The sequence below is a fragment of the Petaurus breviceps genome, unplaced genomic scaffold (assembly GCF_028583685.1).
Source record: "Petaurus breviceps papuanus isolate PSGF00001 unplaced genomic scaffold, PetGlider_PUasm1.0 164, whole genome shotgun sequence".
Classification (NCBI taxonomy): domain Eukaryota; kingdom Metazoa; phylum Chordata; class Mammalia; order Diprotodontia; family Petauridae; genus Petaurus; species Petaurus breviceps.
The window spans coordinates 2,600,253-2,616,193 of record NW_027185735.1 but is presented as its reverse complement, the minus strand read 5'-3'; the positions used below and the strand labels follow the sequence as shown (position 1 = coordinate 2,616,193).

At 35.4% G+C, this 15,941-nt stretch overlaps 1 protein-coding gene across 3 annotated transcripts in view; it reads right to left on the bottom strand.

Annotated features, from left to right (window-relative positions):
• The window catches only part of BAZ1A (bromodomain adjacent to zinc finger domain 1A), a 122,453-nt gene that overhangs the window by 34,009 nt on the left and 72,503 nt on the right, over positions 1–15,941 (bottom strand). For 2 of the 3 annotated variants that reach the window (XM_069082206.1, XM_069082205.1), the window contains 7 exons: positions 14,955–15,093; positions 13,886–14,032; positions 6,705–6,800; positions 6,347–6,571; positions 2,317–2,482; positions 1,713–1,826; positions 128–249 (listed from right to left, as the gene is read on the bottom strand). In XM_069082206.1, the coding sequence (XP_068938307.1) occupies positions 128–249; positions 1,713–1,826; positions 2,317–2,482; positions 6,347–6,571; positions 6,705–6,800; positions 13,886–14,032; positions 14,955–15,093 (1,009 nt within the window). The remainder of the gene's footprint in view (positions 1–127; positions 250–1,712; positions 1,827–2,316; positions 2,483–6,346; positions 6,572–6,704; positions 6,801–13,885; positions 14,033–14,954; positions 15,094–15,941) is intronic. The other variant, XM_069082207.1, reaches the window with a different exon arrangement.

Genomic DNA, 15,941 nt, shown 5'->3' with positions numbered 1-15,941 from the left:
AGGAATGAACCTAGAGCTTCTGGGCTTTGAGGCTGGGGCTCAATACCCACTATATTACATAGCTGCTCTTTTTAAAGTTTCATTTTAAAATTAACTTTAAAAAGAAAGCAAAAGATATAGTAATTACCTCTTCTTCTTTTATGCAATACCAAATCTTCTTCATCCTCTGTGGCTGTATCCTGATCCTGTTCTTTCCGTTCAATTTCTTTGCTTTCAGTGCTAGTATCAATATCTTCTCGTTCTTCTTCCCTTAATAATAAATTATTAAATTCACTAAACAGCTATACAATATGATAAGCATAGTAACTGCTCATAGGGCATTTTATTTCCACTTCTAGAAACTTGAAAATTTCCTCAGTTCCATAATTCCAAATTCCATGGTTCTATCTTTCTAACATAGCATTACAAATCACCCAGGTGTCTTATATGAAATTGACAGTGAAAACATACACAATGACTACAGTAATGTATATTATCTATGTATACGTATATATATATATATATGGAGAAAATTACAAAACAAAACTGGGTGTAAACTATAAAAAATAACTCAATTGGGGCAGCTAGGTGGTGCAATGAATAGAGCACTAGCCCTGGAGTCAGGAGGACTTGAGTTCAAATCTGGCCCCAGACACTTGACACACTTACCAGCTGTGTGACCTTGGGCAACTCACCCCAATTGCCCTGTCTTCCCCCCTCCAAAAAAAAAAATAACTAAATTATAACAATAATAAATATATTTGTCCCTGAGAAAGTGTAATTTTTCTTTGACTTTTAATCATAGAAATGGTGAGTTAAGGAAGTGGAATATTGCATAAACTGTCATAAATTGTCAGTATGGTGTTTAGTTTAGCAGAACTTGCTTTTTTTCTTCTGTAAGAATAGCTAACATTTATACAGTACTTTAATTTGAATCTTACCCCTTTTGTTGGAATAGCTAAGATTTATATAGCACTTTAAAGTTTGCTGTATAATTTTATTTGATCCTCACAACAAACTCTAAGAGGTTTTATTATCCTCATTTTACATTTGAGGAAAATGAGGATAATAAATAGTAACAATAAATAGTTAGTTAAGTAACTTGACCAGGGATACATAGTATCTGCGGCAGGATTCAAAACTCAGGTCTTTCTGACTCCAAATCTAGCGCTTTAAGGAATGGCTCAATGGGGAGGAATAAAAAATGAAATATAAAAATAAAGGCTATTAAAAATATAATCAACCAAAAATTATTACTTTATTTGCTAAAATGAAAAAAGACATGTCCATGCAATAAATTTCATGGAAACTCAAAATTATAGGCAGTTGAATTCCCAACTAGGAATTATCCATCTCGTTAGTTATTTATTCTTGGCTGGGGTAAGGTTTATTTAGGACTCTAAAGATACAGTATTATATATTATTATTGTATTTCATCTACATTATGGATTAAATACATTTTTATCAGTAATAATGATTTCCATGGAAAAATGTGTAAGAGCTGCAAGCATAAATTTATATACAAATTTTTGCAACACAGCTTATAATTTGATATTAGCTTCTCATACTTAAATTCAGTATCTGACAGATATTATAAGATCATTGTACTAAAACTGGTTTTCTAAATTACAGGAAAACTTTAGAAATCATAAGGTGTTTTGTAACATTTAATTTCCATAACACTTGAGGACTTAAAAAACATTACTAAATAGGTTATTAACTAAAAGTCATACCCAGTAGATACTTCTGCTGTAGGATTTCTTTGTTCTTCTTCCTTAAGTTTTTCTTCTTTTTCTTTCATCTTTTGTTCTTGTTCTTTAAGTTTCTCTTCCTTCCTTTTACGAATCCTAATCATGAAGATAAGATGCTTCAGCTTATTTAAAGCATGTAAGAGTATCACAAGTACTATCTGAATCTTTTCCTTAATTACAAGGGCATAGAAGATACGATTTTTAGCAGTGGATTGTCAATTCCAGCTCCTAAGAGCAGGAAAACAACATTCATAAAATTCTTCTATCATCGACCAAGATTTTAATTTATATTTATATAGCATTTTAAGATTTATAATTCTGAGGTGGACAGTGTTTTATTCCCACTTTGCAAATGAAGGAACTAAGATATGCACAAAGTCACAAAAGTACCAGACCTATGACTGAAATACGGGTCTTCTGTCCCTAAAGCCCAGGGTTCTCCCCCATATATCACACTAACCCATGTGTAAAGTAGGAACATAAAGAACAAGGGCAAAGAAAAGCATCTGCCACAAATGAGCCAACATATTCTATTGGAATACTAAATTACAATCATATATCTCTGGTAACTTTATCTGATTCAGACCTGGCTGCTGCTTCTTCCCTCTCTTTTCGATGTTGCTCTGCCTTGAGCTCCCGGAACTCCTGCTTGGCCTGTCTTAATATGTCTACATAGTCTTCAATAAAATCCCTAGTGGAGACAAGGGTCAGTAGTTTCCCACACAGAGCATGAAGTATCTTCATCTTCTCACCTGTTAAAAATCATGAATATGACTTCTAAATGATACATAATAGGAGCATGTCAAATCCCTAGTTCCTGTGATCTAATGCAAAAATGTCTAATAAAAAGAAAAAGCTGTCTTAAATATGTCAAACAGTACATCTAAAAGAAAAAAAAAGACTCAATATAGACATTACCTTAAATGGCACCTAGATGTAATAAATGAATAAATTTTAAAATACATCAACAAAAGTCTTATTCACAGTTTTTATGGTTAATGCAGAATCATTCACCCTTTATTAATTTTTAGGTTATTTACCCAAAAGACAGGACTCAACTTTAGACTAAATTGAAACATGGCTTTTGACAGCAAATAAATGTAGAAAATAAGCCATCTTAAATTTTAAATCACTCTATCACAGCATTCACTACTACCTTAAATAACTCACTTTGGGGGTTGGGGAAAGTGTGGAGGGAAGAAGATAATGATTTCATCAAGGAAGCAGGAAATTCTTGGTGAAAAGACTCCCATTAATTGATGTAGAATTGGCAACAGTTGCACAACCTGTATCTTATAGAGTTCCCTGTGAAACTGAGAGTAGCACTTTGAGAGATTAAAATGATTTGCCCACGGTCATATAGTCTCCATATTTTAAAGAATGTACTTGAACCCAGATCTTACTGTCTGCAAAGTAGCTATTCATTAATGTATACTAATTTTCACATTTATATACAACTTAACTCACAAAGCAGGTATATGTTAGACCCAGCAACCTAAAAGTTTATGAAGTATTTTCTTCACATTGTGTTTTGAGGTAAGGTAGTACGTGCAAACTAACAGTTCCATCTTACAAATGAAGAAAAACAGCCTGAAGAGATAAAGTATCTTGTCTAGCAAATATCAGAACTGGGTCTCAAGCTTGTCCTTTTGACTTTTAATGCTCCATTACACCAAACTGCCTTATCCCTGATGCTATTTATTATGTCTCTATTGAAACTCTTCCTTAGGTTTTACTAAAACCTAAATATAAAACCTATACTTGCTCTTCTTTACTACCCTATCAACTTCTATCCCTAATTTTATTTATTCCAAAGCTTCAACTATCCATTTAAGTAAGGATCTTTCCTAAAAGTTTTAGCCCAAACTTGTTCTCCAAGTCCATTTCAGGGTGACCTTAGATGGAGAGAAAAATTACATATATTTTCCCTAAACTCTAGTTGAAATTCAGCAATCACTTCAATTACAAATTTTTAAAAAACTACATTATTCTATTCACAGTATTCATCATACCCATTAAAAGGGTCCATGACATAAGAACTCCTCCTCTCCACCTACATGTGAAAAATGCCTGTTACAGGACAGCTTTGCCTTGATGCTCTTACCAACACTCCAATATCTTATCGGAAACCAGACTTATCTTAACTCCTCAATCCAAATGTCTCCTGACTTCACTGTTTTTCTTAATGGAAACCATCCTACCCTCTCATTCAGGCCCTGATTCCAAGACTATATTTCTCTCTCATCTCAAAACACGATTGGCAGTTTCTCTCCAGCCCAAGGAGTCTATGCCTAGCAATTGCTCATGAGTAGGCCCCAGCAAAACACTCTCTCTCTCTCTCTCTCTCTCTCTCTGGTATAGTAATGAATCGCACCTGTAGGAATTACTTTGAACTGGCTTTCTATTGCTCATAAAGACATTCAGTATCCACCGGACTATCTATACCAACACCCTACCTCATTATATGCATCCTAGACTCCTCATTATGGGTACCCTAGACTTTAGACATATGTATACTCCCTATATCTATCTTGTCAAATAAGGCATTGATTGATAGCAGACTGGGCAATCTCTTCAGTCAGCCCCTATTGCTAGTTAACACAGTGATGTACCACACCTCTCTGTGGATAAAAGATCTAAGTATATGTCCAATTTGAACTTTTTTTACTTAAAAGAGTAAACTATCTACACATTAATACTATATATTTGTGTTTTTCATTTTAAAAGTCTCCCAAATCTATAATTACAACTCCTTGATACATTGGTCTTTCAGGTTAAGATACTTTGTTACCACTGATTATAATAAAGAGATATCTTAAAATCTTTCCTTTTATTTTAACATTTAATGGAAAGTGTGGTTAGGGACTGACCATTAAAAATGTCTCATTAGTACATTTATTCTATAAGTATTTGAGTATCTGGGTATCTTGCAATACATTAAAATATTTAAAATTAAAAATAAAGACATGACTCCTGATTAGTAAGAATTATCTAGTTGAAAACACAAAAACTACATATATAAAACTGGCATAGTTGGTTGGAGGAGGGGAGAGAGAAGCACTAGATAGGTAGTCTGGTTCTGTCCTCACATTAATGCAGATATTAATAGAGGTCTGACCTCTGGCTATGTGAAAGAAGGGGACAGGTAGAAGAGATGTTATGGAGGTAGCACTGCTAAGACTTGGGAATTGACAGGAAATAGGGAGTCAGAAACAGGAACAGTCAAGGATAACAACAGATTTTGAATTCAGGTGATCAGAAAGTTAGTTGCACCCTTCACAAATACAGATTAGTCAAGAAAAGGAGTAGGCTTAAGGGGAAAGTTAATGAGCTCTATCTTGAACATACTGAATTTGAGACACCTATGTGACATATGAGCAGTTGTAGAGCTAGAATTCAGGAGATAAATGAGTGCTAAATGTGTAGATTTGGGAGTCTTCTACAAAGAGAAAGAAATTGAACCCAAGGGAATTATGAGCCATAGAGAAAAAGGAGAGGAACCAGGACAGAGCTCCAGGGCATGCCCCAAAACAGGAAGTAGGACTTGATATATGAACCCACAAAGGAAACTGAGGAGCTGTCCAGACAGACTGAGTGTAAATAGCAATTGTTTCCATTCTGGCCAGAAACCCTGAGGGTCTTCCCCTCCCAGATTGATTTTTTAAATTTTTGACCACATGAAAAAGGCCATTCTTTGCTTAGCCTTAATCATGAAATGGTGTTGTCTCAGTCAAAGTGAGACCTGGGAAAGACCTTAACTTAAAAAGGCCAAGGTCCCCCACTGTATCTGGGGCCATCTGCAGTAATCCTGATCTATATATTGCTATTAGTCTCAGATGGCTCTGGAGGAGAGACTAAGGCTTGTGACTTTGCACAGCCCTCCCTCACTTAAATCCAATTCACTTGCAAGTCATGGCATCACGTTCCTGATGTCATGGTCCTTTTCAAGAATGAAGGACAAACAACAACAACACTTGTACCATATGTTGTACCATCTTGTACTAGGTATAAGCTCCTTGAAAGTAGGGATGGGGGGCGGGGGGAGGGGCGATGCACTAGGTAGCACAGTGAATAGAACACTGGCCCTGGAGTCAGGAAGACCTGAGTTCAAATCAGGACTCAGACTCTTAACACTTATTAGTCATGTGACCTTGGGCAAGTCACTTAAGCCCAACTGCCCTCCAAAAAAGCAAAAAAAAAAAAAGAAAAAGAATATGCCAGTTCCTCCTGTCTGTGTTGTAGGACATGAAGAGATGACTAGGGGTCCAGTGTAAGCAAGAGTCAGGGATTTAAAAACAAAAAAAGAGAAAGTAGGGATGGCTTTTTAAAATCTTTAGAATCCTCTAACACAATACACTGCACATAGTAGACACTTAAGAAATGTTTGTTAAAGAGAAGTTGTACAATTTAATACCATTCAAATTTAGAACGAAACAAAGGGAGGGATAAAAATAAAATTATAAACAACTATAATAATAGTATTTTTTCTATTGTTTGCATGTAAGGAACAATTTATAGTCAAATGGTTTTAAATTCTTAGCCTTTTTATGGTAGAGAAGCAGAATGGTTAAGAAGAATGGGGGTGACAAAGGCTTTTTCTCTCTTTTCTCCTTTACCTGGTAACAAATCATATACTGAAGTACTTGAAAGTTTCTTCAATAGACTAGGATTACTTAAACGAAGTTCCATACAAGCATCATCTGTAGCATCAAATCCTCCTCGTTTCTGATAACGATATTTTGCATTTGCTGATGTAACATCAGCACCTGATGCTAGGATGTGAAGTCTGAGGATTTCAGAAAGAGTGCAGCTATCAAGATCCAAGCTTTTCAAACTGCAGCCTATAGTTGTTAAAAAAAATAAAATAAAGTTATTTAAAATATAAACTATTAAAGATATTTAGTAATGAAAAATTTGCCTTTTTATAAAAATAAAAATTAAAAATTAAATAAAAAAAATTAAACCCACACATACCCTGGTGTAACTGTGGCCATGCAGCTGCCAAAGTTGCAACTGCAGACAGTGCAGATTTTGTGGGGTCTGCATCTTCATCCAAAGCCTCTGTTAAATCTTTAAGGAAATAAATACTTTATTCTAGTACAAATCAAAGTTTGCATATTGGGTAGGAAAGCAGCCCTTTTAAAAAGATTGAAGAGACAACTTAGCATTCATAAGCCTCAACAGAATCAACACTAAGTACAAGAAGAACTTATCACTATTCATTCTGCCTACATGCCATCTAAAAATGATGTATCCTAAATCGTGCAGTATTCACTAAATTTTCCTTACTAGTTTATGTAAAAAAGGCAATTGTTAGGATATTCACAATAGATGCACATACACATTTACATAAAAGTTGCAATGTGCTTTGAAAATTATTTAAATAAATCATACTTCACAATACTTTGTTTTCTTGACTTAGAATTTGGTCTTTGGAAAGGTTACTTCAAAAATTAAAATCAAACAATTCAGATAACTCTTTTACAAAGATTTTTAAAGTTAACTCATGTCAAGGTTTAATGCTATAATTTTTAGAAACCAAACATAAGTTGTTACTTAAGAAGACCTAAAAACACTTTAAAAACACTTGCCATTTCTAGGAAAATTTCATCAGTCTCAAACAATGATAGCTCATCACTTGTGGATAGTTCTCCAGAGGGCTGACAGAAATATGGCCAGCCCTTTCACACTATCCAATCATAACATATTAGCCCACACAGTTCCAAATATAATATTTCCAAATACTGTATTCACAATCCTATAGGTTAGAAATAGTCAAAATTCACAGCTGTCTAATGCTCAGGAAAATTCACTAAATTTTCCACTTAAAAAAAAAATTTCTTCCAAGTCTCAAAAATCTTTCAATCCAAGAAGCAAATGGAGGTAAATCAGTTTGGAGCCTATCTTAAAACCAAAGAATGATAAGAAACAGAAATTTCATGTTTCAATCAAAAACAAAACAAATCAAACAGCTATTGGTGCATCATAGTGGAATGGAAAGAAAATAAGATTGAAGTCAAAAGGCCTAGGCTTTATTCCTGGCTCTGCCAGTAGCTAGTTGATGTGACTTTGGGCAATTCACATAACTTCCTTGGGCTCTAGTTTCCTCATCTATAAAATAAAAAAGGTTTGGATTAAATGGTATTTGAGATACAGTCCAGGTTGACAATTGTATGTTTCTATTCCTAACTTTTGCAAGCTATCTAAATTCAACCTAAACTAATGATGACAACACGTTAAACATCAAATGCTTCAAAGAATATATTTTAAGCACAAACAAGTGTATGATATGGGAAAAGTGAAAAAGCAAATTACCTATAAGACATATATGTACAAACACACACACACTTGCTCTGCTGCTCGCTCCTCACTCCCCCCTAGCCAAATATACTTTTGAATTACATTGGTAATATAAAATTTCTAATAGTTCTAAATACTCATATATGGAATCTATTTATTAATTTTCATAAGTTTGGTTATATTTTTTGCCAACTGATTATCACACTTTTATTTTTTTCAGAATACTTTCTGTAGTGAAAATACATACCTTATAATATCCTCTTGCACGGCAAACAAAAGGCCCTAGAGAAATGAACTGGAGGTACAACTTGGAAATTATGTAATCACTTATAAAATTACAAGTACTGTGTATATGTTGCATATGAATATGCATATATACACACACAAACACACAGATGAATGTACACACATGCCTTCTACTTATCAAAAGTAAAATATTCTTTTTAGAGATAAATTGGGAAAAGGTGAAACGAAAAGCTTTTCAAAGACTATTTTTACGAAAAATATTGGCTCAAGAATAATTATTACCCATAGAAGAACTATACAAATATTTTCTTCTAATGTATATAAGGGAAAATATTTATTTTATATATATCCCCTTGAGGACAGGGATCTATTTAATTTCTACCTTTGTATCCCATTCTAAGTGAAGATGCCTTATATGTATTTGCTGATTATTTCCTTTCACAAATCCTTTTGTTTTTCTTTTTAGAATATTTTATTTGTTTTTAGTCTCATCCAAGATTCACCTTTTCACCTTCTCATTCCAATCTTCTACCTCCAATTGAGAACACAAGAAAAACAAAACTATACAAAGATGCATTAATGAATCAAAGCAAATTTCCACATTGGCTATGTCCAAAACAATTTGTCTCATTCTGTATTCTGCATCCTTTACTTCCATTAGGAGATGGAGAGAATGTTTCATCATTAATCCTCTGGAATTGTGGCTAGTTATTACACTAAGGGTTCAGCCCAATAATATTCCCTCCTCCCCTTTCCCTCTCTGTCTCTCCCCACACCCCATAACTTGGTTCAGCCATTCCCCAATTTAGGGACACCCCCTTAGATTCATATATTTTGCCACCTCATAAACAGCTATAAGTATTTTTTAAACATTCTTAGAATTTTTTTTGCTTAGGACTGATCCCTCCCTTAATCTACCTTCTAATTCCCCATACTCCCATTTTTACCTTTCCCTCTTCTTTCCCTGTTGAGTCAAATGTATTTCTGTGCCCAACTATCTGTGTATTCTTCTTTTGACCAGTTGAAAGTGAAGTTCAACCAGCTGCTTCTCCCTTCTTGTGTACTGATTGTGTTAGGTAATGTTTTTTAAACCTTCCTTTCCCTTCCAGTGCATTCCTTTTTCCATTCTTTTTCTTTTATTTTTCAAATGCTTTATTAACTTCTGGTTTACATCATTAATTTCCGCCAGATTTTGAGTTGCAAATTTTCTCCCCTATCTACCACCCCAAAATAGCAATCCCACAGGATATCCCCTCCTCCAATCTGCTCTCTCCCATACTCCCTTAGACTTTTCTAGTAGGGCATGGTGGATCGCTATGCCCCAGTGCCTGTATTCCCAATTACATGTAAAAGAGTATTAAAAATAGTATGTATATATATAATTTTAAACATTTGATTTTAAAACTTTGAATTCTTGATTCATTCCCTTCCTCCTTTGTCACCTACCCTTACTGGGAAGATAAGCAGTTCAGTATAGGTTGTACATGGGCAGCTAATGCAAAAAATTAACATAGTAGATATATTGTAAAAGACTCACTATATTTCCCTCCTTCCTATCCCACCACCCACTTGTTCTATTCTCTACTTTGATCCTGTACCTTTTCAGAAGAAAGTGATTCCAAACTCTCTCCCCCCCAGCCTGCCCTCCCTTCCATTATACCCCCCCTCATCCCCTTCCACCTACTCTCCTGTAGGGTGAGATACCCTATTTAGTGTGTATTTCATCCCCTCCCCGAGCCAAATTCAGTGAGAATAAGGTTAACCCATTCCATTTTTGCCTTCCTATTCTTCCCCTCCATTGTAACCATTTTCCCTCGCTTCGTCTATATGATAATTTACCCCATTGTGTCTCTCTCCATCTCTCATTATATTCCTCTCTCACCTCTTAATTTCACCTTTTAAATATCATCCCTTCCTATTAAATTGGTCCTGTGTCCTCTATGTATACCTGTAAGCATATATACACATATTCACATATGTATTCATACACCTGTATACCGTCCGATATAGACATATATATAGTTCTATTCCCTTCAATTATTTTCATACTTGAGAAAAGTTTCATCAGCTACAATTATTGTTTTTCCATGTAGGAATGTTAATAGTTCAACTCTGATAAGTGGCTTATGATTTCTTTTCCCTGTTTACCTTCTCAAACGTCTCTTGCTTCTTGTATCTGAATGTCAAATTTTCTATTCAACTCTGGTTTTTTCATCAAGAATGCTTGAAAGTCCTCTATTCCACTGAATGACCATATTTTCCCCTGAAACATGATACTCAGTTTTGCTGGGTAGGTGATTCTTGGTTTTAATCCTAGCTCCTCTGCCCTCGGGAATATCATATTCCAGGCCCTTCGATCCCTCAGTGTAGAAGCTACCAGATCCTGTGTTATCCTGATTGTGTTTGTACAATATTCAAATTGTTTCTTCCTGGCTACTTGTAATATTTTCTCCTTCATCTGGGAATTCCAGAACCTGGCTATAATATTCCTAGAGTTTTCTTTTTGGGATCTTTTTCAGAGGTGATCAGTGGATTCTTTCAACATATGTTTTGCCTTCTGGTTCTAAAACATAAGGGCAATTTTCCTTGAGAATTTCTTGAAGGATGATTTTTAGGTTCTTTCTTTGATCATCGCTTTCAGGTAGTCCCCTGAAAAGGAGGACTATCTCTCCTGGATCTATTTTCCAGGTCAGTGGTTGTTCCCATGAGATATTTCACATTGCCTTCTCTTCTTTCATTTGTTTGGATCTGTTTAACATCATCCTGATTTCTCATAAAGTCACTAGCTTCCCTTTGCTCCATTCTAGATCTGAGGAAATGATTCTCCTCATTGAGCTTTTGAGATTCTTTTTCCATCTGGCAAATTCAGCTTTTTAAGGCATTCCTCTCCTCATTGCCTTTTTGGGCCTCTTTTGCCATTTCAGTTAGTCTGTTTTTAAAGGTGTGATTTTCCTCAGTCAGGCTGTTGACTCTCATTTCATAATTTTCTAACATCATTTTCATTTCTCTTCCCAATTTTTCCTCCACTTCTCTTATCTGCTTCTTAAGGTCCTCTATGGCCTGTAACCAGCTCGTATTTTCCTTTGAAGCTTTTGGTGCAGGATTTCTGGGCTTCACTATCTTTCTCCTGTTCCATGCTTTACTCCTTTTTGTCCCCAAAATAGGAGTCCAATATTGGATTCTTCTGTTTGCTTTGCTTCCTTTGCCTGGTCATGTCGCCCCTTAGTCCCTTGACCCCTGGGCTTTTTGCCACAGTAGGACTCTGCCACCAGGCAGGGGAGCTTTCGTCCCAAATGCTGGGGTTTTCTCAGCTGCCGGAGGTATTAGTTGGGTGCCCTCTGTGAAGCCTCCACACATTCTGGCAAGCTGGTCACACACCCTAGGACCTCCACCCTAGACTGCAATCCAGAGCCAAGCAGGTTAAAGCTAGAACTATTACCCCTCAGACTGGTTGCTTGGTCCCCCTACAGTCTGAAGGCCAGGAGCTGAAGCTGCAATGTGGAGCCGGCTGCCCAGAGGCGATCAGCAGCTTCTCGCCCTTGGGGCAAAAGCCTACACTCTCCCGGGTCCCCAAGTCCACACTGCAGTGACTTCTCACTTTGTCCTTCGCATCTATGTGTTGATAAATCTGGAAATGGCCACAACTGCTGGTGATCTGGAGTCCCTCCAGCCAGTGGCTGGTCAGGCCCGCCCTGGGTTTTAAAGCCTCAGTGTGGGGCTGGGCTCTGCTCCCAGAGCACTTGCTGGCCACTTCCTGCCCGCCTGCCCTCAGCAGGAGGTTAGCTTCTCTGTGTCATTTTGTGGGTTCTGCAGCTCCAAAGTTTGTTCAGAGTCCCCTTTTACATGAATTGGGGAAGGTGAAAGCCAGAGGCATGTGGAGGTGCTGTTTCTACTCCGCCATCTTGATTCAGCCCCCCACCAATTCTTTTTATCTCTAGGATTCTAGATCCCATATAGATTCAAATCCCTAATCCTTTTTTGACTCAGATAACTCTGCACTACAACACAGCTGACATTATTATGGTTCACAATAAAATTTAATGCATATAAGAAAAAATACTTGCTACAATTTGTTTTTATGCATTTTAAGTTTCTTCCCATAACATTCCTTCTCTCTATTTCTCATTATACTTTTTCCTTTTACTCTTTTCCATCTTATCTTTAAAAAGAATATCTCCCTTTTGATAAGTAGGTATCCCTACCTACCATGTGTGTATGTATACTTTGCCAATAATAAATTGTGTGTATATAATTATACTATAAAAAAACATAGAATGACATGTAAACTAATTACACAATATATATGTTATTATCTTATTTAATTATACAGGTCATTTCTTAATGAATACCTGAAGAAACAATGACTAGGATTTAAGTCACAGGTTGCAAGATATTTGACTTTGGTAAGAGGATGCAAGGATAGTCTGGGCATCTGCCAACCTTGGTTCTATATTTATTGAAGTATAGAATGCCTTAGAGGTCTAAAGTTTCAAATTCTGTCAAATTAAGTCGTACTTAATTCCTTCAGAATGAAAATTAATTTATTTAACCACAATTTTAATTTGTGATGCAGGTGATGTGGTCATTTTTTCTTTTGACACAAATCTCATTCTTGAGCACTGCTCATAAAGAATATCACTTCGTGATTAACACATTTATAGGCAATTATTTTCATCTGCACATACATTACATGGTTCAAAAATTTCTCTGTAAATGTGATTTTAACTGGGGTGATGGGGGAGAATGAGAGGGAATAGTGGAAGATATATAGAAATATTAGAAGATATTTTTCTTATGAGATATTCTCAAACATTTTTTTTTTCGTTTTTTGGAGGGCAATTGGAATTAAGTGAGTTGCCCAAGGCCATACAAGCTAGGTTTTTTTGTGTGTGTTAAGTGTCTGAGGACAGATTTGAACTCAGGTCCTCCTGACTCCAGGGCCGACTCTCACTGCGCCACCTAGCCACCCCATATTCTCAAACTTTTAAAATGCCACAGTAACAGCAAAAAAATATTAAGGTATTAATTGTAAACTTGGAATTGACATGATAATATCTTTCAAGTGAAATCCCTATCACCAAATAAGAATCTTCCAATAAAAAAAAAAAACATTGGAAGAGAACACTACTCTAGAGTCTAAAGACTGAACAAAATTAAAAACTGCCTAAGCAATAACTGTCAATACATTCTGCTAAAAAACAAAAAGTTTATAGTCATAAATACTAAAGTATTGTAATAAATTAACTGATCAAGTTATTGGGGAAAAAAGAGTCTATTCAGAGGGATCTTTAAATGAAAAATGGGTAAATAAAAGAATCATAACCTTCCTAGCCCTTAGAAGAAATATCTCATAGTGCTGAAGAAATAAAAGATAAAAAACTGGGAACAAAAAATTTTAAGTTCTTCAAAACTATGCTGCAATAAAAACAGTTCTTACATATATAAAATAATTGAATCTTTGGAATACACATCAATATCTAACAACTTATGCCATACCCACAACTGAATCTGTTAGAATGGAGAATTTTTATAAGTCTTTGTGAAATTTATTTTTAAGTTCAAAACAAATTAATATTAATTCAAACAGGAATATAAAGCTGAACTCTGACCTTTGGTGTCAGCATCAGTTATTTGTTCTTTGGCTACTTCTTCTTCTTCTTCAGCTATTGCTTGAAAAATGGCAGTGAGGAAGAAAAAAAGCAATTCACATAGTGGGCCTTCAGTATCATTTCCCACAAGAGCTTCCTCTAAAACTTCTGAAAACAAAATATTTTAAATGAATGTAAAATTACTTCCAGGTAAGTAAAAAAAACAATAGCATTAGAAAATTAAAATTCATGCTTGTGATAGATATTTTTGTTTATATAGAATTAAAATGATGTCCTTAAGTTTCCACAGACCAGGGGACCCTGAGGTCTTAAAACTAAGTCTAAGCACAAGTGCTTCAGGTTCTACCTAATCCCTGAAGGTCCTGTTCATCAAAGAACAGTCTAGCTAAATTAGAAGGGGCTTGTATCATCATCAAGATCATTGTGATTGCTTTTTTGACCACAACAAATACAGGGTACAAAGGTAAAGAGAGGTTGAGATATGGAAGTGATCACCAAAATAATAACATTGAATATTAAAAACTAATTTCCTTTCGGTTCAACATATAACTAAAAGCTATAAGTAAAGAAGAAAACCACATAGACACAAGATGAAACATTCAAATAGTTGTATGTCTTTATAACATTTATGCCAATTCAATGAAATAAGGTGATCACCAAAAATGTAATTATAATTTGTATAGCAAATAGCAAAAATGTCCTAAGTGATTATATGATCAATATTTCTGAGGGCTACAAATTACTTGTTAGAGAACTGGAATAACTAAATTCTAATCAGAGACCATTACTGTTGAGTCCCTACTATGTGACCTAAAAAAAACCCAAACTTTTCTGTCTCAATTTCTGCATCTGATGACAACATCATCATAACGACAACAATGATTACTACCCATTACCACCATTCCTATTACCTAGTACTTGTGCTCATAGGATAATATGAAAATTATCAAGAAATCTTTAGTAGGAAGTACTATTTTACAACGCAGCCACAATGTGAACTTTCACTTCAGTATCTATGCCATAGGAACCCCTTGTTATGATGAATTTCCTCTAAAGGTAAGAGGCTTGCCTAGAGTTACTCCCTCGGGAAACTCATCTTGAAGATCAAAAAGCTCCCCAAATGCATGAAGAAACTCTAACACCATTAGGGCATCACCAAAGATCTCAGGGGGCAGTCTGGTTTTTACTGGAGTAGGCTCTGGAAGGTCCTGCAAAATAAAAAAAAAATTTAATAACTATTTAGATGAGCACCAGTACATACATTAGAAAAGATGAACGGGATGTGGTTGTTATTATATATATAATTTTACTACAAAGACCTTTCAGAGCTCTAATTTATAGAAAAAATAAAAATGATTACATTTTTTAGTATAGGTACCTATGGTTCAAAAAGCAATGACATTTCTGAGCTAATAACATTCTCAGGCATGGCAGCTCAAAATAAATTAACCCCACAGATGTCCTCCAAGTCCTTATAATTCAAGCATGCCCAAAAAGGAAAGAAAATCAAGGAAGAGATGTCAAAAAAATTTTAAAATCAAACACATTCAATTTTCCTCTTCCCTATCAGGGGCTTCCTAAGCAATGGTGGTGACTATCAGATCCTACATTTCTGTATTTCTAGCTGCCCTGAATCCCAGAGCTCTTATACATCTGTATTTCCAGCTGCCTCTGTATTGTAGAAGACACTTTGAGGAGGAGGGTCAGAGTTGTACAAGAATATAATAGGTACCCTCAATTACTTTTGAATATGTGAGTAATGTTATCATATAACTTGCACTAAATATGTTTCAGAGAGTTTCAACAACAATAAGAGTTAATTATATTAATTAAAACTGTATTAAGAGTTCCAGCTATACTGGGGCGGCCAGGTGGCTCAGCGAGTAAGAGCACCGGCTCCAGTGTCGGGATGACCTGGATCAAATCCGGGCTCAGATACTCAGCACCACACCCAGAAATAACTGGCCGTGTAACCTTGAGCAAGTTACTTAACCCCAATTGATTAAAAAAAAAAAGTTCCAGCTATAATTTATACACAGAACTATATATATAGAAT